Genomic DNA, 21,195 nt, shown 5'->3' with positions numbered 1-21,195 from the left:
GAGTGTCTTCCTGTTACTTAGAGTAACAAGAAAAATCCCCACGCTTTTTGGTAAGCAGAGGTGAGGTGCTGTGTTGAGCAGTGCGGGGAGGAGCCACCTTTGTCTTCCCCTTGCTGAGGAACTGCCCTCCCGTCCTAGCAGGTTCAGATCTACTGAGTAGACGTCCGGTTCCGGGTTTCCTGCAATGGCGTTGGGGAGCACTGTCTGTGTCTGACATCTTTCCCCAGTGTCATGTTGCAAGGGGTCCCCCTGCTGTGGCAGGTGGTGGGGACTCAGCGCCTCTTCCTTACAGGGCTTAATGATGTCCGCTCTGGGCACATGGCCCTTTTCCCGCCCAGTCGATGGACATTTGGGTGGTTTCCACCTTTTGGCTCCTACGAACAGTGCTGCTGTGAGCATCTGTGACCTGTTTGTGTGTCCCACATCCCTTGGGTGTATACGCCTAGGGGTGCCATCGCTGGGTCATACGGTAACTCTGGGCTTCTTCCTTTGGTTAATTGTTTGCAAAACTAGAAAAGCGGGTCAGAGGGACGGCGCTGACTTCTGAATTGTCTAGCACTTTTAAAACCCTTTCTTTTTGCACTGAAGCCTTCGTTTCCCTTGAAGTGGCATTTGACTTGTTTTTCCCACAGGGGTTGCCAGCTGCCCACCAGTGTGGTGGCCGTCCTTCTCTGCCCACCTCCACAGCACGCTCGCTGGCCGCCCTGCATGCTCTCGGCTCCTGTGCGGGCAGGTGGGCCATCTGCTTTCTGGCGTGGGAGGATGCTGGGGTGCCGTGTGTTGGGTTGCCATCCCGGGCCGGACGCTCTCCTCGTGGGCATATGCTTCTTCTTGTGTCTATTTTCATGAGACGTCGGCCAAGGGAGACTTGAGAGGCTGAGGGGAGGGCCAGCCGTGGGTTTCCTGGCAGCACTTACCTGGGGAGGGCCCGCAGTTGCTGGCTTCCCTCAACAACTCCGAAACCAGGAGCCTGAAACTTAGCCCAGGGCCTGGTTGGGCGCTGGTGATTAAATATTTGCCGAGTGAGCGAGTGTGCAGCTTCCACAAACATCCTCTCCCTTAACTCCGTGTCCACCTGAGATGAGTGACTGTCAAGCCCATTCCTGCACCTCCTGGGCACTGCTCTGTCCAGCACTGTGCCCCTGAGCAGGCCAGTGGCCCTCAGGAGCTGGAGGCAGAGTCTGCCCAGAGAGGGGCACGCAGGACCCCTGGGAGAGAGGCAAGGGGAGCCGGGGACGCCCAGGGAAGGCAGGCTAGTGCGGCTGCAGGCATCAGAAACCCCGGGGAAGAGGGTGCAGGCTTTCCCAGGAGCGGCTGAGGAGGCACGGGTGGGACGGGGCGCCTCCAGCCTCCCCTCCAGGTTCCTGCCAGTCCTGCCACTGCAGCGCCGCCTCCTCCCAGGAGGGCCCTCCCCTGTCCCTGGGGCCCCACAGCCTCCGGGTCTCTTCCTCTGAGACTTCGGGACTCCCATTCTGGGGCGGGGGTGCCCCAGCCCAGCTCCCCCCACAGCCGGCTCAGGAGCAGTGTGGACACGGAGGGAGGTCACTGGGCCCCATCTCTGGACTGCAGGCCCTGCTGCTCCTGAGCCACAGGGAGAGCTTGGGGTAGAGGAGGGCGCTGGAGTGGGTGCTGCAGGGCTGGCCTGGGGCGGAGAGGCCTCCAACAGGAGGAGGTGGTGGGGCAAGACTCTGCGGGACCCTCCAATCCCAAGCCCGGGTGCGGCGCTGCTCACTGGATGACTCATGCTGTGTGATGGCCACAGTTTATTGGGGGTTTGTGGGGACTGTGGTGGGGGGAGGGGACACCCAGGAGGTGTGCTTAGGTGTGCACGGCAGCAGACTGAGGCAAGACTTCATGCAGGACTTCCCCAGGAAGAGTGAGTTGAGGGAGGTGTGGGCTGGCCAGGTTGGGAGGGTCTTCAGGGGCTAGGCAAGGGTAGGGGACGTGGTCTGTCAGGCCAGACATGATGGAGGACAGTGATCAGTCATGGTTACAGAGGTTGGACTGGCAGCAGGCAATGGATACATGGGGTCCCAGGCCCAGACTGGGGACATCAGGGCAGCCATTGTAGCACATCTTGGTGACCAGAGGCAGGTCCTGGAAGCTGATGGGGGACCCTGGGGAGGCAGGAGAAGGACCTCGTTGCTCCCTGAGGCTCTGAGCAGCCCAAATCCCCTCGTCCCACCTGCCCGAGCTGAGGGTCACCCCCAGATTCATCAGGTATGTGGACCACAGGGGCATGTTCAGGCTTCCTTCTGGACCCTGTCCAGGGTAGAGTCTGACAGTGTCCCCCCCTCTGCACTTGGCCTGCTGGGCACCTGGGTCTGGCTCTGCCCCCTCTGAGCCTGGATGGCCAAACCTGGGCAAGAAAGCTGTAGCCTGCCCCCCCACACTCACGGGTAGCGATGATGACACAGTGGGTGGAGCCTCGCGGGCAGCTGGACGCGTGGGAGCAGCCTCCAAAGCCCTTGCACAGGTGGCACTGCAGGCCCTGGGCTGCAGATGCAGACAGAGGAACAGGCGGGGCACAGGTGGCACCTCCTGCAGGCTGCACCGCTCTTCCACACACACCCCCCCTCAGGCCGGTCCCTCAGCTTGGTGGCCCAGCGCCCCAGTCCGTCTCGGGGTGCCAGTCCCCACGGCCTTGGTAAGCCTGCGCCAAGCCTCAGCTGAGGACGGGTGACCGCTGCCCGGACCCCAGCGGGAAGAGCAGGAGTGAGAGCTGTGGGGTGGGGGCTGGGCTTTGGGGGCCGCTTGAGTGGCAGGGCGGGTGGTGAGAGTCTGCCGCGCTCTCTGGCCTTGCCACCTGTGCTCTGGAGACCTCGCAGACCCTTTGGAGCTGGGAGGGCTCCACTCAGTGACTGAGATGACGGGCCTTGTCCCGCCTAGGAGGGACCCTCGGCCAGGTTGACCAACGGGAACGGTCGAAGCTCTGTTCACCTTCTTCCGGGCAAATAAGAGTCCCTGCTGGTCTGCCCCTGCCCTGCCCTCTGCTGCAGGTGCCCCCTGTGCCCCTGCTCTCCGCCTCCCCCTGCCCCTTCCCCTCTTCCCTCCATCTGTTCCCAATCCCACCTCCTTTTCCCTCCTCCCAAGGAAAGGAGAGTTACCCTGGGTGCTCAGGCACCTACAGATGACCAGGCCACCACCCCCATGCTGGCGTACAGGGCCACCTACTGGTCCTGAGCTGGCTTCTCAGGCTGTACTCCAGGAAGCCAAGCTTGGGAGCTTGACAATGGCTGGTCCTCACACAGCCCTCCTCATGCCCTGGACTGTCCTGCCCCACCTGGCCAGGCTGCCCTAGCCTCGCCGTGGCCTCTGGGGCGGGAGGGCGGCAGCAGCCCAGCTTCTGCCAGGCCTCGGTGTGCAGAGGTCTCTGGTCAGTCCTGGGGCCTGTGGGTGGAGCCCTCAGCCTATGCTCACTGGAGCAGGTGGCAGATGGGAAGTCCCAGCAGTGAGAGGGCCCCATCGGCAGCCTCCGTGGCCTACCAGTGCTGCAGAGCAAGCTGAGACCCCATCCAAGACCAAGAACACCCAACACCTCACCTGCCAAGGCTGCCAAGCTACGCGGGGCTGCCACATTGAGACTGATGGTGGCTTAGCAGGCTGGACCTGACAAGGCACATGCTGCAGTGGCAGGTCAGAGGGCGGGGGCTGGGACACTCTGAGGGATGGGGAGCCACAGTGTGTACGGCAGCTCCTGCCTCCCACTCCCTTGGCCTGGGCACCCTCCTGGTGCTGCCAGCTTTGCAGACGCTGTTCCCCCACCTCCAGGCAATGCAAGCCCATCACCTCCAGGAGGGCCGCCTGGATTTCCGGGCAGGGGTGTTGGTGCCTCTTTTGGCACACCAGCCCCCAGCTGAGGGACTACTCCACGTGGCCATGCCATCCAACTCGGGCCCTCCCCACCCCCGCCAGACACAAGGCCCCTGGGGTGGGGCTCTTCCTGCTCCTCGGTGTCCCCCCAAAGCATCCACCGCACAGCAACTTTCCCCTGCACCCAGTGAGGCCAGGAGAGTTTGTAGCATGACTCCAGGGGTGGGGGCTGGGTCGTCAAGAAAAGAATAGTTCTGTCCCTTCGGGCTCTTGTTTTCAGCAACACCTCGGCAGGACCCCAGCTGCTGGATGGAGTGTGGGGCCACGGGGACAGGGCCCAGAGCAGCGCTGGCACCTAAGAAGGGGCTCTGGAGAGGAGGGAGGAGGGACGGGATGGGCTCTGGGCAGCCGACCATGGTCGTGCAGTGCTACTGCCCACGCGGCAGGCTGGTCGCCTCCCCTGGTCTCCTCTGCTCATCTGAAGCAGGCGTGGGGCAGCCAGCCACTGGGGCACTGAGCTCTGGGGAGATGGCCCTGGCCCCGTGTGACAGAGCAGGCACCCAACCACAACATGGGGCAGGAGGCATCAACTCTCCATCTTCCATCTGGAGGAGCCCAGACCAGGCTTGCGGCTTGTCCCTCTGGGGCAGTGGGCAGGGAGGGCTGCAGAGTCCTCTCAGGCTGGGACTCTTCTGGGATATGCAATCCCTGGCCGATGGCAGCAACTCCCTTGGGACTCCCAGTCTGACAATGATAACTCAGGGTCCCAGGAGCCTTGTGGTCTGCCCTGATGACCCTGGGGCAACCCTCGGGATCAGTGTGTGGCCTCTCACAGGACAGAGGGTCCCTGCGGGGCCTAGGCCAAGAAGGGTGTCCCTGGGGGTGGAGCCATCTGAATGAGTGCCGGGGTGTCTTCCATCCCATCTCGCGGGGCTCTGTGACTTGGGCATCCCCACCCACTGAGGGGGAAACTGAGGCTTTGCCAGCTGGGGCCGCAGGGAGCTGGGGTCAGTGCAGTTTGTAGGCAAAGGAGCTGGTAGATCTCAGGGTCAGCTGGTTTTGCTCAGCACTGGGCTTTGGGGTGGGCATGAACTTGGGTCCTGCTGCTAGGTGGTGGGGCCAGGCATGGGCTGGGGTGTTTGAGTGGTGTCCCTCAGGCAGGGGAACCCTCAGACAGGCACTGGCCAAAGTGCCCGAGGCTGGGGAGGGCAGGCCAGTGTAGGCGATGTGGGCGTAGTCAGAGAGCATTGGGGACAGCTGGTGAAATCACCCGAGGAAGGCAGAGCCAGAAGGCGACCCAAGCAGGGAGGTCAGGGGGCATCGGGATAGGGTGGCCTCAGGAGACAGGCCAGCTGGGGCTGAGGCCAGAGGGCTGGAGCGGCCCTGTGCTGAGCGCCTGTGTGTGTGAGGGCCACCGTGGGACTGGAGAGGCCTGGGGGTCTTTGGGCAGAGGCAGTGCCCCAAGGAGTGAAGGGCCACTTTGAGGGCTGGGCATGGAGGAGCTGTGGGGTCCCAAGAGTGGGCTTTAGGAGGAAGGCTGCGAGAACCTGTTGGGTGGGAGGGGCTAGGAAAAGGATTCCCAGTGGCACTCAGCCTGGGCCGTGGTGGGCCCCATAGGAGGGAGGCCTGGGGCTGGCCTGACCCCCAGACTCACCCAGCTCCAGGTTCAAGGCCACAGCCAGCAGAAGCCCGAAGAGAAGCCGCATGTTCTCCTGGTAAAGAGCAGCTGGCACCCTGGCCTGCCCTTATACCTGCGACTACTCCCACCCGCCCTTGCCTCCTGGCCACTGGCTCCCAACTCTGAGTCACTGGGCAACCGGCTCAGCCAGGAGCTGGGCTGGTCCCAGGCAGTGGTGGAACCAGCCTGCCCCAGAGGGCGCTGCTGAACGTCCTCTGGCAACCCTGGTCAGAGCCCGTGAGCCCTCTTCCCTTGTCCTCCGGGAACAGTCGCCACAGCCGTCAGGACTGAGGCTGTTGCAGAGGTCTGGCATCGGGTGGACGCTCTGCACCAGAAGGCTCTCCCCGGTGGCTGGGATCAGGGACTGGCACGGGCAGCCAGCCCACCCCTTGCGCCATAAAACACAGATGGAGCTTAGGGCTGGGTGGAAACTGGGAGCCTTCTTCAGCACCCCACCCTAGAGGGAGGTAGGTGCCAGATGGGTCCAGACCAGTCCTGACCCTCCCAGACACTGAGGGAAGCCAAGGAAGTTGGTCCTGTGGTCTGTCGGGGAGCGGCGAGCACATCCCACCGGGGATGGTGCAGTGTGGTCCGAGGGCCAGGACCTGGGAGTGCCCGGTGGTGGGACAGAAGGCCCTTGGTGTTCAGAGGGGCCACGATGGGTAGGAGCCAGAAGGGTCACAGTGCAAGGAGGGGCCGATCTACCAAAGCCCATGGGGACAGGGGCATGCCGGGGGCTGTCACAGGGAGTTGACCCTGCCGACCGAGATCCTGCTGCCTGCTTTGACTGACCAGTGGCTTTGGTCCACCCCTCTGTCTGGTGGGTTTCCTAGGCTGGGAGGTGGGGCCAAAGGAGGGAGATGCTGAGAGCCAGTCCCTCTTCCTGAGGGGGTGGGAAACAGGGTCAGGAACAGAAAGCCAGAGGAAGGGCTGGAAGTACAGGCAGGGTCCAGAGGTCCTGCACCTGCTGGTCTTGCCCAGGGCTCGTTTCCTCTCAGAGTTGGTGGGTCTGCCTATTTTTCAAGGAACTGGGGGTGATTTCCCAGGGGAGCCCCAGGAACCTTCTTGACCCCAACCCTGTACCTGGGTTGACTCCAAGGTCAGGTCACGCCTGGAGGAGATGAAGAACTGGAGATGGAAGGGTTGGGGTGGAAGAGGCAGGACCCCCGCAGGCCAGGAGACCCCACCAAATCAGACTGGAGAGGCGAAACTGGACTCAGGCCAGCTGGCCGGGTGGAGAGAGGGGCAGACAAAGGCATCTGACCATTTATTTGTGCATTCCATGGGGGACACTGACAGGACCTCTCCTGAGGGCTGGGTAAGCATGCTAAGCAAGGAGTGGGGACCTGTGGCCTAGAGGTGGCATTCCATGACCTGGCCAGGTGAGGGTTGGGAGTTAGGGTTAACATTAGCAGCTGGCAGGCACATGGCCCAGGGCAGCTTGTGGACCCCAGGAAGTTAGGATGGAAGGGCACTGTCCATCCGGGGCCCCTGTGTCCAGGCCCCAGGAGCACACGATGCCCACGATCGTCTGGTCAATGAGATGGCTCAGGCCTGGAGCTATGCTGAAGAGCCCGAGGTGCCCAGAGTTCTGGGACCACAGAGTGTGCTAGGGAAGGGATGGAGTGGGGACACTCCACTTCGTGGGTCTCTAGAGTGTGCGGTTGAGAAGACCACACACACGCACTGTGACGGGCGTGCGCTGCAGAAGGAAGTGCACTGCCAGCCGCCCCCCTCCCCACCTCCAGTTGTCACCTGGGCTGCCACGGCACCACCTCCCAACTCCTCTCCAGGACAGGACCAACCCACAGTTGCCAAGCATGCTGGTGCAGACCTGGCCTGCAGGTGGTGGCCAGAGCTGCAGCTACACGGGATCGTCACATGCCGCTGAGAACACACCGCGCTCCTGGCACCACAGTGTCACCACGCAGCCTGCCTCGAGACCCCAGGCTCGTCCAGAGAGCAGCAGCGAGCAGCCCTGAGCATCCACCCACCAGGGCGCCTATTTCTCCTGAGCGGGGACATCCACTGCCCTGCCTGCCACCCTGAGCCCAGACGCAGGCAGGGGAGGGGTCAGCCACCAGCGCCCCTGACCTTCTCTGCCTTCTCACCTGACCCCACCCTCGCTTCCAGTCGCAGGGCTGGATCCTGACTCTGACCTATGGCTTCTCAGACCTATGGTTCCGATTTTCCCTTCCAAGCTTCCTGCTCCTTAGTTCCTATGTAACATGGTGGGAGTCTGAAAATTCTAGACCCCCACTCCACTCCCAGGCCTGGAGGAACCCCAGCCTGTGGGGGAAGAGCCTGCGAGGAGGGCGGGGCTGGTGGAGGGCCTGTGGGAGGCTGGCTTCGCCTCTCTGGGCCTCAGCCTCCTCACCTGCCAGGGCATGACTGCAGCTCCCGCCCTGCATGCTGCCATGGAGTGCCCAGAGCCACCTGCAGCAGGAGGGGAGCTGGTACTCACCACGGACAGGCTCAGGACAGGCCAAGCAACCAGCACTGCGTCCTGGCTCTCCGGTGTGCAAGCCATCACTGCCCTCTGCCAGGCCGGGCCAGCATTAGCTGAGCACCTTCTGCACGCTCTGTACTAGGACCAGGGTCGGGCCGGTCAGGCAGGATCCCTGGCTGTGGGGGCAGGGGCAGTGGCCACTGGGCTGGGGCAGGTCAGGGTGGGAAGACATGGACCGATGGATGCAGGAGGCAGGTGTGCGAAGCTGACCTGTGGCCCTCCAGTCAGCCTCAGGGAGCCACAGGTGAGAGCAGAGGAGCCAGCCTTGGGCCCCGCCAGCTCTGGCTCTGGATGCCACCTGAGGGGGGACAGTGCACTTGCACAAGTGGGTTAGTGGCGGCTTCCCAGGCCACTCTACAGGCCAGGGGCCCGCATCTGCCCCTTGCACCCAGCCAGTACTTTGAGGCCTGCACTGGTCACTATGGCCTTGAGGCCGGCTGCTTGCTGGTGGGGGTCCAGTGGGAGCTCAGGGCAGCACCTGGCTTTCTGCCAGCCTCCAGGGAGGGGCTCAGACCTGACTGGGCCTTGGGGGAAGGAGATGCCAGCTGGGGTCAGGTGGTTTCTGGGCTGGGCACCAGCCCCACAATGTGTGGGGTAACCTTTCAGTGTGCTCTTACCCCCGGGCCCCTTCCCGCCAGTTACCGCTGTCCTCCCTGAGGAACTGGGCAAGCCTCAGTGGGACTCCACTTCCCCACCCCAGCTATCTGCCTCCAGAGAAGCTAAGAAAGGCAGGAAATCCACCACAGCCACAGGAGTAGAGCCCGGCCCGCATAAAGCTCGGGGAGGAGACCCCAGGATGGAAACCTCATCTCCTGACACCCCTGGAGGGGCAGTCACAGGCAAAGATCTCAGGGGGCAGTGTCCAGCAGGGCACCCCCATGAGGGCCATGCTTGGAGCTGGGGCAATGCTGCACATGGACTTTGGCCACCACCTTCCCCCCTGGGCTGAACCAGCTTGAGGGGTCTCATCATCTGGCACTGGTCAGCGAAGGAGACCCAGCCCCATCTGGCCTCACTGGAAGGGACAGATGCTCCCCAGTCCCCTACATTTGAATGGCAGATGGTGGGCAAACCCAGCCTCCCAGATCTGGACTTTGCAGAACTCTTGGGGTTGAAGGGACCCTCAGGCTGAGGTGCAGCCCCAGGGGAATCCCTGGGCACTCCTTCCTTTCCTCAAGATCTATGAGCAGTCAGCAGGCAGAGGGGCTACAGGTCCTGGGAGACGGCTTCAGACCCCATTCCTGCCCCTCCTCCACTGCCCCTTGGGTCCTCCAGTTCCCCCAGGCTACACATTCCTTTCCCTGCCAGGGCCACTGGGCTGAGGCCCAGGCCTGGGGGGCCCATCTGCCCTGCCCTGCCCAGAATAGCCCTGGCCCTGGTCAGTGCAGGCTAGACCAAATATAGCACGTCCCCCCCACGTCCTGCCAGCCTCAGGGATGAAGCTTGTCCAGCCCCAGGTGGGGGTGGGGATGGAAGGGCAAGAGGTCTGACTGAGCAGGAGGCACAGATCTCTGCTTGGCCTGTCCAGGCAGAGCAGCCCCTCCTGTGCTGGGGGTCACGGAGACACCAGGCCTGTCATGGTTCCTGCAACAGCTGGCAGTGAAAGGCCTCCCTCACATGCCCTGGGCAGCTGCTGGCCTCAGGAGGATGAAGAGGACCTGCACAGCCCTCCCTGGGTTCCTGTCTCCCCTTCCACTCCAGCATACCAACCACCTGCTGCACACAGGGTGGGGTCTGTCCCCACTGCCATCAGATCAGCACTACTCAGTTGACTGACCTCCCCTTAAATAGCCCTTTCCCAGACCCATGACCCTGAACAGAAGCAGGGCCAGGCCTGTCCATCAAGGCCAGGCATCCCTGGGAGGTCCAGTCCCACACAGCAGCTGTTTAAAAATGAAAGTCCATGGCCTCAGTGTGAGGCCTTGTGGGCAGCGGGAGGCCAGGAGTCCTTCTGCAGACAGCTTTGCATCCAGGTGTACCTGAGGGGGTCTTGAGTGGCAGAATGTCAGGTGGGGGTGCCGTGAGAGTGTGCAGCTCTCTCTTGAGAGCTCTGTCCTGGAGTGGGTCTGCCTGGGGGACTAGGGCTTTAGAGTAGGCCCCAGAGAGTGGCCAGGAGAATGGGAGCCAGGGCCAGGGTCCCTGGGGCAGCCAAGCCAGCACCATTACAGAGGTCATACTGGCAGCAGGAGGTGGTGGACGCATGCTTGGAGTAGCCGTCATACACAGTCTCGAAGCAGCTGGGCACGCAGGACTTGCTGACCTTCATCTTGTATGGGGTGTAGTCTGAAGAGGCAAGAAGGCCTTCCTGAGACAGGACCCTGGCTAGCCCAATCCCAGCATGCAGGGCCATTAAGCAAGACCCTCAGCAGGAACTCCCAGAAAGGACCCTCCCTCCTGTACTCCAGTGCTCTGGAGCAGGGACAGGATCCACCAGACTCACAAGTACGTGTGGTCATGCAGTAGGTGACCATGGCCGGGCAGCGCATGGGGTTGAAGCAATTGTCTCCATTGTAGGCACACACATGGCAGTCCAGAGCCTGGGCTGGGGGCCAGGATGGGAGGTCACAAAAATGAGAGAAGACCCTTACCCTGCCCCTTACCCTCCCCAAGGCAGGACAAGTAGAGGGAAAGGAAAGGTGGTCACTGGGAATTGCAGCTGGACTCTCCACTTCCAGTCTGCCAGTACGGGTCTTCCACCCTCAAATATGGTCTGTGCCTCCCTCTGGCCTCAGCTGCCTTACCTAGAGGCAGGCCCACCAGGGCTGCCAGGAACAGAGCCAGCAGGGGCGCCATGACTGGAGGCAAGCCAGCAGCGGGGAGGTGAGCGGCAGATCCAGCGCAGGCAGGTGGACAGGCTCCTGCCCTCCCAGAGCTCCAGGCCTAGTGGAGTAAGGCAGGCTGCATAATGGGTCAGTGCTGGCCCTGGCCCTAGGCAGGCATGTGGTGGGTAAAGGAGCCACCCAACTCAGTGGGTATCAGGACCGGGTTCCTGGACACTTGAGATTGGAGGGAGCAGGGCCAGTGCATTCCAGCCAGAGATCAGTGCTTGACCAAGCCCAAGACTGGGGCACAGCCTGGATGGTGAGGGGCAGGGCGAGCCCCAGGAGAGGGTCTCTTCTCACTGTTCTCCCTCCCCTTTGCCCCTCGGTTGTCCCTGTGTTCCGGACTGCTCGCAGGAAGGCCTCCAGAGCCCCGTTTGGACTCTCAGATCTGAGTCCTCGGCACTGCAGAAGCTCCCGGTCGTGATGAGCTCTGTCCAGATCGTGGGGAAATGCGCTTCAGAGGCCTGGAGAGGGCACTCGGCAAGACAGGAGGAAGAACTCCCCGACTGGGGTGACCTGGGCTGAGAGGGCCACTCTCTGGGAAAAGGTTTCGGCCGGGAAGTGGGGATTTGGACCATGCCTCCTCTCTCCCCGCCGCGATACCAGGGCCGGTCCCCGCCCCGAGGGACTAAATCAGACTCCCTAGAAGACACTCCGTCTTTCCTGTCCCATTTCTCAGGCACCCACCTCGGGATGCCTAAGGCCTGAGCGAACCAGGCCTGCGCCTCCGGAACTTCCCGCCCCCTCTCGGAGAGCCCCGCCCCAAAGACTGCGGTACCAACCGAGGGAGGGCTCCGGGCGGGTGGGATAAGGAGTGACCTCGACAGTGACCTTCAACAGCGCGAGACCCCGCCACGCCACGAACTCACCCGCGGCCGCTGGCCGGTCCCTCTCTCGGTCTGATTGTGCGTCCGTCCGAACTTTCAGCAGTGCTAGTGGTGCATCAAACGCCCCGCAAGCTCTGCAGCCAGGGCTGAGCGGCGCGAGCGCACTAAAGGCCCCGCCCCGTCCCCGCCCCCAGTGGTGCTCCGCCCCACCCCCGCGAGTTCACCACAAGCCCCATCCCTGCCCCACCCCATACCGCCCCGCCCCGGAGCTCCCACAGGCGCCTCCCCTCCCCTCCCCCGCCCCATTCCTGCTCGGCGAGCTCACCATAAGCCCCGCCCCAGCCCCACCCATGCCTCTCTGCCCCCCCCCAAGGCCGGCTCCGCTCCGTCCCCCCACCCGCCCTCCCGCCGAAGGCCCCGCCCCAGCCCCGCCCCATGCCATTCTGTCCCCGAGCTCACCGCAGACTCCGCTCCCAGGCCGCCCCTGCCCTGAGCTCGCCAAACGATGCCCTGGCGGGCTCGCTGGTCGCCCGCGGGGACCTCGACACACAAAGAACCCCGCAGTGACAACCCGGCTACCCTCCGGCGCTCGCACTGCCCGAATACTGTCCCCCAGGTCCCGCCGGAGTCCGCCCACAGCTAGCTTCTCCAGCAGCGGCGCGGCGGGTAGCCCGCCGCGTCCCTAACCTTGCAACGGGCCCGCAGTGCGCAGCCGGGCGAGCTGCCTCCGCACTGAGGCCGGGCTCTGCTGCCCGGTGACCCCATTGCCTGGGGACATCTGTGCGCCTTGGTCTACCAGCAGAGCTTCGGAGTGAGCCTTGACAGCGTCCCGAGGTTCACGCGCCCCTCCCACCGTCGTGAGTCCAATGTTAAATGATTATTTTGATAGAACTTAAAACTTCATTTTTAAAGACTGTTTAAGGCAAAATTTAATAGATTTTCATGCGCCCTAAAATTTTCATTTTTCTTTTGTGAAAAGATAATCACATTACTTGTGTATTTTGCCTTGTCTTCCAGTTTTATAGTTAGGACAGTAAAGCCACTTCCCATCTTCAAGCGTCCATGCTGAGGCCGGAGACGTGCTCCGCTGTCATTGTATGCATTTGTTTCACCAGTGTTGGCGCCCACTCTCTCGCCTTCAAAGGGGTTGAACTCTTGTGGGCCCTGGGCGCGGCATAGGTAGCTTGGTTCTGGGGTTCTGGAACATTCCTCTTTCAGGGCAAATGAGTTGGATGGTCGTGTTCTTTGCCAAATGTGCCCGCCGACGTCGGACTCTGGGAGGGAGCAAAGCCTACCTCATTCCCGTAGATCCCAGCCCTCGTGGAGCCAAAAGGGCATGAAATAAACCCACAGAACAACAGCTGAGTGTGTTGTGGGCTTGGGCATCAGACCCCATGTTGAGATGGGAAGTGAACTTACTGTCCTGACTTTTAAAACTGAAAAAAACAGGCAAAGTATACAAAATGTTGTTTTTTCAGACCTTGAGACCCCTAAATAAAGAGGGGCAGAGGAAGCGAGCTACCTTTGCCCTCAAGCACTGGGGTAGTGCAAAGTGTTCAAGGAAGAAGACTGTGGGGTCTTTGGGGCTGGCAGAAAAGTCAGAATTCACAGGGCAAAAATAGAGGACTTCTCAGAACCTCCAGTTGAGTTCTGATCAGTGTGTGAGTTTGGGGAACCTATCTAAAGCTATGGACAGTACCCCTGGTGGGAGCCAGCAAGCAATCCCCAGAGCTAGCACTGAGCTGGGAAGCTTCCCTTGCGGGCTAGAGGAAGCCCTGCCAGTCATGGACCACAGTGGGCCAGCTCTGCAAGGGAGCTCCCTATGGTGGGCAGGTCAGCCCTGGGCCAAAGGCCACACAGGCCCCAAGGATCACAGTTGAAGCACTCCTCAAAAGACTCTGATCACCTCCTGGAACAAAACTCCAAGTTATTCAAAAGAATAGTATTTTTAAAAAATCCAGTGTCCCCAAATTGTGATGGGCTGACAGATTTGACTCCATGGAAAAGTTATAGACCAGGCTATATGGGCAGTGACCAAACAGACTCCATTTTGCTCTGAGACTCCATGTTACCTAGGAAATGCTTCTCCCATGGGAACTCCGCCTCTGTACCTGTCAACAGGTGCTTAGCATGACTTGTTTGACAACACAAAATGATGAAATGGCAGCTCTTATATAATGAAAAGTTGTTCTCTTTTTGATTCCCGTTTTCCTAAGTAATGTACCATGTGAACAGTGATGTCAACAGCAATTGTCTAGATGTTAGTGATCATTCTTTAGTTTGTACCTACGTAGGTTCGTTTTGACCCACGTCTCCCTCTGCTAATGATTTCAGATCCCATGATGTTAGTTTGTAATTTTGAATCATAGCAACAGACACTTATGATTGGGGTACTGATTTATGGTTTAAGAACCCCTGCAACCCTATGGTCGGGCTATTCTCCCAAGAGCCAATTTTTGGGCATTGTGTGAGTCAGTCAGTCGGCCAGCTTAATAAAGACTCTCAAATTTGGACTTCTCAGTGGTGATCGGTCTGTTCTTAAGTTGGGCCCCATAACAAAATATGAAGCCCATCCATTGAAATGCCTGACAGCAATTATACAACCCTGGCAAGAGAAGGAGCAGGAATGCTTGACCCACAACTGCCCCACAAAACTGCGGATGAAAACCAGTGACCAGACAGAAATATGCAGATGAAGTGTCAGTGGGAAGGACGGGGAGACTAACCTTGGATTCCACAGGTTCCAGAAGGTGGAGGAGGACATGAACAATTGGGGGTGGGGAGGCAGGAGAGGAAACTTAAAACAGACAAAAAGTGGATCCAAGATGGCGGCCTAGAGGGAGACTGCACCCCCAGTCACTCCAGAACCCAGGAGTTAAGAAGGGGAGGCATTGAGAGACTCGGACTGAAATAGAGCCACAGGTGAGTCTGCCCACTGGGTAAAGCTCGGCCTGGGTGGCAGGCCCAGATAGAGGTGGCTTATCGGAGCCGGGCAGGGCAGCTAGAGTCTTCCACAGGCAGTCCTGCACACTCCGGAGGTGGGCCCCGCCCACACAACCAGCTTCTCCAGGTTCCCGGAGCGGGCCCGCTAGTGAGAGCCTTTCTGACCAGAACAAGCTCCAAGTCCTGGAGCCAGCGCAGCACAGTGTACTCTGGCACACAAGCAGCTTCAGGGACCAGGATAGGGCAGCCAGAGACCTCCCCAAGTAGCCTGGACCCCTGTGGTGGGAGGTGCCTTTCAAGGCTAGCTTCTCAGACCAGACTGCCCAGTGAGAGGTTTTCTACATAGAACCAGCCACAAGCCCCCGAACCAACGGAGAGCTTTGATCCGCAAGCAGCCTCTGGGATCAGGGCAGGGCAGCCAGAGACCTCTTCAGGCGGCTCTGCCCACTCCGGCCGCAGGCTCTCTTCACGGGGCGATCCAAGATGGCGGCCTAGAGGGTGACTGCACCCCCAGTCACTCCAGAACCCAGGAGTTAAGAAGGGGAGGCATTGAGAGACTCGGACTGAAATAGAGCCACAGGTGAGTCTGCCCACTGGGTAAAGCTCGGCCTGGGTGGCAGGCCCAGATAGAGGTGGCTTATCGGAGCCGGGCAGGGCAGCTAGAGTCTTCCCAAGGTAGCCTTCCACACTCCGGCAGTGGGCTCCTCCCACACGGCCAGCTGCACGGTGCAGGCCCACAGTGAGAGCATTTCCGCACAGAGCCAGTTCCAAATCGTGGAACCAGTAGAGGGCTAGGGGCAGTTTTCTTCGGATGCGCTGCTTTATCAGATTCCTCCAAGACATCAGGCTGCTGAAGGCTGGGAGGTGATACACTGGAAATCTACCGGGACACTATAAGCCAATAGAGGAAAACTGCAATATCTCAGGGTCCCACTGACAGCTGACCAATATGAGAAAACAAGGGAAGAAAATGTCCCAAACAAACCTAGATACTACATCAATAAAACCCAATGACAGCACAGCAGAAGAAATGTCAGAAAGGGAGTTCAGAATGTACGTAATTAAAACGATCAGGGAAGCTAATGATGAGATGAAAGAGCAAATGCAGGCATTGAAGGAGGAGATGAAAGAGCAAATGCAGGCATTAAATGATCGCACCAATCAACAGTTAAAAGACCAAATATGGGAAGCAAGAGATCATTTCAATAAAGAGTTAGAGATACTGAAAAAAAAACAAACTGAAATACTTGAAATGAAGGAAACAATAAACCAAGTTAAAAACTCCATAGAAAGCATAACCAATAGGATAGAACACCTGGAAGACAGAACCTCAGACATTGAAGACAAATTATTTAATCTTGAAAGCAAAGTTGGCCAAACAGAAAAGATGGTAAGAAATCATGAACAGAATCTACAAGAATTATGGGATATCATGAAAAGGCCAAATTTAAGAATTATTGGGATTGAGGAAGGCTTAGAGAAACAAACCAAAGGAATGAACAATCTATTCAATGAAATAATAACAGAAAATTTCCCAAATCTGAAGAATGAAATGGAAAACCAAGTACAAGAGGCTTATAGAACTCCAAACATACAAAATTACAACAGACCCACACCAAGGCACATTATTATGAAAATACCTAACATACAAAATAAAGACAGAATTTTAAAGGCCGCGAGAGAAAAGAATCAAATTATATTCAGAGGGAAACCAATAAGAATATCAGCAGATTTTTCAATCCAGACCCTAAAAGCTAGAAGGGCCTGGAACAACATATACCAAGCCCTGAAAGAAAACGGATGCCAACCAAGAATCTTATACCCGGCAAAACTTACCTTCAAATTTGACGATGAAATAAGATCCTTCCATGATAAACAAAAGCTAAAGGAATTTACAAAAAGAAAGCCAGCATTACAGAACATTCTCAGCAAAATATTCCATGAGGAAGAGATGAAAAGCAACGATGCAAATCAGCAACAGGAGGCGCTAGCCTAAAGGAATAGCCAAATAAAGGAGAAACCAAATCATGTCAAAAACAAATATGAGTCAATTGACTGGGAATACAAATCATATCACAATAATAACCCTGAATGTTAATGGCCTGAATTCATCAATCAAAAGACACAGACTGGCAGATTGGATTAAAAAGAAAAATCCAACAATATGCTGCCTGCAAGAGACTCTTCTCATAGAAAGAGACATCCATAGACGAAAGGTGAAAGGATGGGGAAAAACATACCATGCACACGGACACAGCAAAAAAGCTGGAGTATCCATCCTCATTTCAGATAATGTGGACTTCAAACCAAAACTAGTCAGAAGGGATAAAGAAGGACATTACATGCTGCTTAAGGGAAGCATAAATCAGCAAGACATAACAATCATAAATATCTATGCCCCGAACATTGGCTCATCCACGTACGTCAAACAAATCCTTCTCAATTCCAGAAATCAAATAGACCACAACACAATAATACTAGGCGATTTTAACACACCTCTCTCACCACTGGATAGATCGTCCAAACAAAAATTGAATAAAGAAACTATAGATCTCAACAACACAATCAACAATTTAGACTTAACGGACATATATAGAATATACCATCCAACAAAGAACGAATACACTTTCTTCTCAGCAGCACATGGATCCTTCTCTAAAATAGACCATATTTTATGCCACAAAGCTACTGTTAGCAAATACAAGAAGATAGAGATACTACCTTGTACTCTATCAGATCATAATGGATTGAAATTAGAAATAAATGACAGAATAAAAAACAGAAACTTCTCCAATAACTGGAGATTAAATAATACACTATTATATGATGAATGGATAACAGAAGACATCAGGAGGGAAATAAAAAAATTCTTAGAAGTAAACGAGAACAAAGACACATCATATCAAAATCTCTGGGACACTATGAAAGCAGTACTTAGAGGAAGATTTATTTCATGGGGTGCATTCAAAAAAAGAAGTAGAAATCAACAAATAAACGACTTAACACTATAACTCAAAGCGCTAGAAAAAGAAGAGCAGACCAATACCAAAAGTAGTAGAAGACAGGAAATAGTTAAAATCAGAGCCGAAATCAACGAAATCGAAACAAAAGAAACAATTGGAAAAATTAACAAAATAAATAGTTGGTTCTTTGAAAAAATAAATAAAATTGATAAACCCTTAGCCACACTAACAGAGAAAGAGGGAGAAAACTCAAATTACTAAAATTCGGAATGAACAAGGAAACATCACAACAGACACGAGTGAAATACAAAACATAATTAGAAGCTATTTCGAAAATCTATACTCCAACAAAACAGAAAACCTCCAAGACATCAACAAATTTCTAGAGACATATGAATTACCTAAACTGAACGAGGAGGACATACACAACTTAAATAAACCAATTTCAAGCAATGAAATAGAAGAGGTCATCAAAAGCCTACCAACAAAGAAAAGTCCAGGACCAGATGGGTTCTCAGCCGAGTTCTACAAAACCTTTAAAGAAGAGCTCATTCCAATACTCCTCAAACTATTCCATGAAATAGAAGAGGAGGGAACCCTTCCAAACTCGTTCTATGAAGCCAATATCACCCTGATACCTAAACCAGACAGAGACACATCGAGGAAAGAAAATTTCAGACCAATATCCTTAATGAACATCGACGCAAAAATTCTCAACAAAATTTTAGCAAATCGCATACAAATATATATTAAAAAGATAGTGCACCACGATCAAGTGGGTTTATCCCAGGGATGCAAGGTTGGTTCAACATTCGGAAATCAATAAATGCCATTCACCATATCAACAGACTTAAAGTTAAGAATCACATGATTATTTCAATAGATGCAGAAAAAGCATTCGATGAAATACAGCATCCCTTCATGCTCAAAACACTAGAAAAAATTGGGGTAGTGGGAACATTCCTTAACATTATAAAGGCAATCTACGCTAAGCCCATGGCTAATATCATTCTAAATGGTGAAAAACTGAAAGCGTTCCCCCTAAAAACTGGAACAAGGCAGGGATGCCCTCTTTCACTGCTTCTATTCAACATCGTCCTTGAGACTCTAGCCAGAGCAATCAGACAAACCAAAGAAATTAAAGGGATACGAATAGGAAAGAAGAACTCAAACTATCCCTGTTCGCTGATGACATGATTATATTAGAGGATTATATTATATTTAGAGGAACCTGGAAATTCCACCAGAAAACTTTTAGAACTCATAAGTGAATTCAGTAAAGTAGCAGGTTACAAGATCAATGCTCATAAATCCAATGCATTTTTATACATAAGTGATGAATCTTCAGAAAGAGAAATTAGGAAAACTACCCCATTCACAATAGCATCGAAAAAAATAAAATACTTGGGAATCAATCTCACAAAAGAGGTGAAAGACCTCTACAATGAGAACTACAGAACACTAAAGAAAGAAATTAAAGAAAACCTTAGAAGATGGAAAGATCTCCCATGTTCCTGGATAGGCAGAATTAATTTTGTCAAAATGGCTATACTACCTAAAGTGCTATACAGATTCAATTCAATTCCAATTAAAATCCCAATGATGTACCTTGCAGAAATAGAGCAAGCAATTATGAAATTCATCTGGAAGAATAAAAAACCTAGAATAGCTAAAGCAATCCTCAGTAGCAAGAGCGAAGCAGGGGGTATTGCAATACCAGATCTTCAACTCTACTACAAAGCAATAGTAACAAAAACAGCATGGTATTGGTACCAAAATAGACAGGTAGATCAATGGTACAGAATAGAGGACATGGACACAAACCCAAATAAATACAATTTTCTCATACTAGACAAAGGTTCCAAAAATATGCAATGGAGAAAAGATAGCCTCTTCAACAAATGGTGCTGGGAAAACTGGAAAACCATATGCAATAGAATGAAATTAAACCCCTATCTCTCACCCTACACAAAACTCAACTCAAAATGGATCAAGGACCTCGGAATCAGACCAGAGACCCTGCATCTTATAGAAGAAAAAGTAGGTCCAAATCTTCAACTTGTTGGCTTAGGATCAGACTTCCTTAACAGGACTTCCATAGCACAAGAAATAAAAGCAAGAATCAACAACTGGGATAGATTCAAACTAAAAAGCTTTCTCTCAGCAAAGGAAACTATCAGAAATGTGAAGAGAGAGCCTACAGAGTGGGAGAATATCTTTGCCAACCATACCTCAGATAAAGCGCTAATTTCCAGAATCTATAAAGAACTCAAAAAACTCTACATGAAGAATACAAATAATCCAATCAACAAATGGGCTAAGGAAATGAACAGACACTTCACAGAAGAAGATGTACAAGTAATCACCAGATATATGAAAAAATGTTCAACATCCCTAGTAATAAGGGAAATGCAAATCAAAACTACCCTAAGATTTCATCTCACCCCAATTAGAATGGCGATTATCAAGAATACAAGCAACAATAGGTGTTGGCGAGGATGTGGTGAAAAAGGAACACTCATACATTGCTGGTGGGGTTGCAAATTAGTGCAGCCACTCTGGAAAGCAGTGTGGAGATTTCTCAGAAAGCTTGGAATGGAAACACCATTTGACCCAGCTATCCCACTCCTTGGCCTATACCCAAAGGACTTAAAATCAGCATACTACAGAGATACAGCCACATAAATGTTCATTGCTGCTCAATTCACCATAGCCAGATTGTGGAACCAACCTAGATGCCCTTCAGTTGATGAATGGATAAAGAAACTGTGGCATATTTATACAATGGAATATTACTCCGCAATGAAGAATGATAAAATTATGGCATTTGTAGGCAAATGGACGAAATTGGAGAATATCATGCTAAGTGAGATAAGCCAATCTCAAAAAACTAAAGGATGAATGATCTCGCTGATAAGCGGATGAGGACATATAATGGGGGGTGGGAGGGGTTAGCATTAGGTTTAGGGTTAGGTTTAGGGATAGGGATAAGGAGAGCGGTAAGAATGAAGGAAAGAAGGACTGTATAGAGGGAAAAGAGGGGTGGGAGGGGTGGGGGGGAAGGGGAAAAAATAAACATCATTGCCCTATGTAAACGTTTGATTACAAAAAAAAATAAATAAAAAAAATAAAATGAAATATTAACAGAAAAAATTGGAATCAGAGGAGATAAAGAATAAAGCTTTATATTAAGATTTAACATAAGAAAACAGAAGGTAAATGCAGAAAAAGGATGATATAGAGTAGGGGTTTGAGGTAACACCTCCAAATTATGACAAATACTATTACTTTTCTATCTTGAATGTTAAAATTAGAGAAATAAACCAGGCACAGTGGCACATGCCTGTAATCCCAGTGACTCTTGAGGTTGAGGCAGGAGGATTGCAAGTTCAAAGTCAGCTTCAGCAACTTAGCAAGATCCTATCTCAAAATAAATTTAAAAGGGTTGGGGATGTGGCTCAGTGATTAAGAGAACCTGGGTTCAATCCTCAGTACCAATAAATAAATGAATTAATAAAATAAAATTAGAGCTACTTAGAGCCATTCCCCTAAAATATTATCATCTTGATAATTTTAAGTTCTCACTTGAGTATTTGTCTCTGTTTTTATTTTTTATATTTGTACTGGGGATTAAACTCAA

General features: G+C 54.2%; 2 protein-coding genes across 6 annotated transcripts; both read right to left on the bottom strand.

Annotated features, from left to right (window-relative positions):
• Positions 1 to 1,757: 1,757 nt before the first annotated feature.
• Slurp2 (secreted LY6/PLAUR domain containing 2) lies at positions 1,758 to 5,623 on the bottom strand. The gene is made up of 3 exons (XM_047563229.1): positions 5,468 to 5,623; positions 2,398 to 2,496; positions 1,758 to 2,117 (listed from the first exon to the last, which is right to left on the bottom strand). Exons 1-3 carry the CDS (start codon positions 5,517 to 5,519, stop codon positions 1,981 to 1,983), a joined length of 288 nt encoding a protein of 95 aa, XP_047419185.1. The 5' UTR covers positions 5,520 to 5,623; the 3' UTR covers positions 1,758 to 1,980.
• Positions 5,624 to 6,530: 907 nt separating this feature from the next.
• Positions 6,531 to 11,826, bottom strand: Lynx1 (Ly6/neurotoxin 1). Of its 5 annotated transcripts, none has more exons than XM_047563181.1 (4): positions 11,692 to 11,826; positions 10,742 to 11,252; positions 10,441 to 10,542; positions 6,531 to 10,283 (listed from the first exon to the last, which is right to left on the bottom strand). In XM_047563181.1, exons 2-4 carry the CDS (start codon positions 10,791 to 10,793, stop codon positions 10,087 to 10,089), a joined length of 351 nt encoding a protein of 116 aa, XP_047419137.1. In that variant the 5' UTR covers positions 10,794 to 11,252; positions 11,692 to 11,826; the 3' UTR covers positions 6,531 to 10,086. The 5 variants fall into 5 exon arrangements, with proteins under 5 accessions (XP_047419137.1, XP_047419156.1, XP_047419162.1 ...); XM_047563200.1 differs by having other exon boundaries at positions 10,742 to 10,880; positions 11,692 to 11,822; XM_047563206.1 differs by having other exon boundaries at positions 10,742 to 10,880; positions 11,688 to 11,801.
• Between the last annotated feature and the right edge of the window lie 9,369 nt (positions 11,827 to 21,195).

The sequence above is a fragment of the Sciurus carolinensis genome, chromosome 1 (genome assembly GCF_902686445.1).
Source record: "Sciurus carolinensis chromosome 1, mSciCar1.2, whole genome shotgun sequence".
NCBI classification, from domain to species: domain Eukaryota; kingdom Metazoa; phylum Chordata; class Mammalia; order Rodentia; family Sciuridae; genus Sciurus; species Sciurus carolinensis.
Note: the sequence above shows the minus strand (reverse complement) of the source record. Positions and strands in the feature narration are given on the sequence as shown.

What these genes read in the sequence shown, in the direction of transcription:
- Slurp2 (XM_047563229.1), bottom strand. Translation starts at nt 5,519, where the DNA reads ATGCGGCTTCTCTTCGGGCTTCTGCTGGCTGTGGCCTTGAACCTGGAG. An exon ending in GGCCTTGAACCTGGAGCTGG is followed by an intron (nt 2,497 to 5,467) that starts GTGAGTCTGGGG and finishes CTGCATCTGCAG; the next exon opens with CCCAGGGCCTGCAGTGCCAC. An exon ending in CTGTGTCATCATCGCTACCC is followed by an intron (nt 2,118 to 2,397) that starts GTGAGTGTGGGG and finishes CTGCCTCCCCAG; the next exon opens with GGTCCCCCATCAGCTTCCAG.
- Lynx1 (XM_047563181.1), bottom strand. Translation starts at nt 10,793, where the DNA reads ATGGCGCCCCTGCTGGCTCTGTTCCTGGCAGCCCTGGTGGGCCTGCCT. An exon ending in CCTGGTGGGCCTGCCTCTAG is followed by an intron (nt 10,543 to 10,741) that starts GTAAGGCAGCTG and finishes CCTGGCCCCCAG; the next exon opens with CCCAGGCTCTGGACTGCCAT. An exon ending in CTGCATGACCACACGTACTT is followed by an intron (nt 10,284 to 10,440) that starts GTGAGTCTGGTG and finishes TTGCCTCTTCAG; the next exon opens with ACTACACCCCATACAAGATG.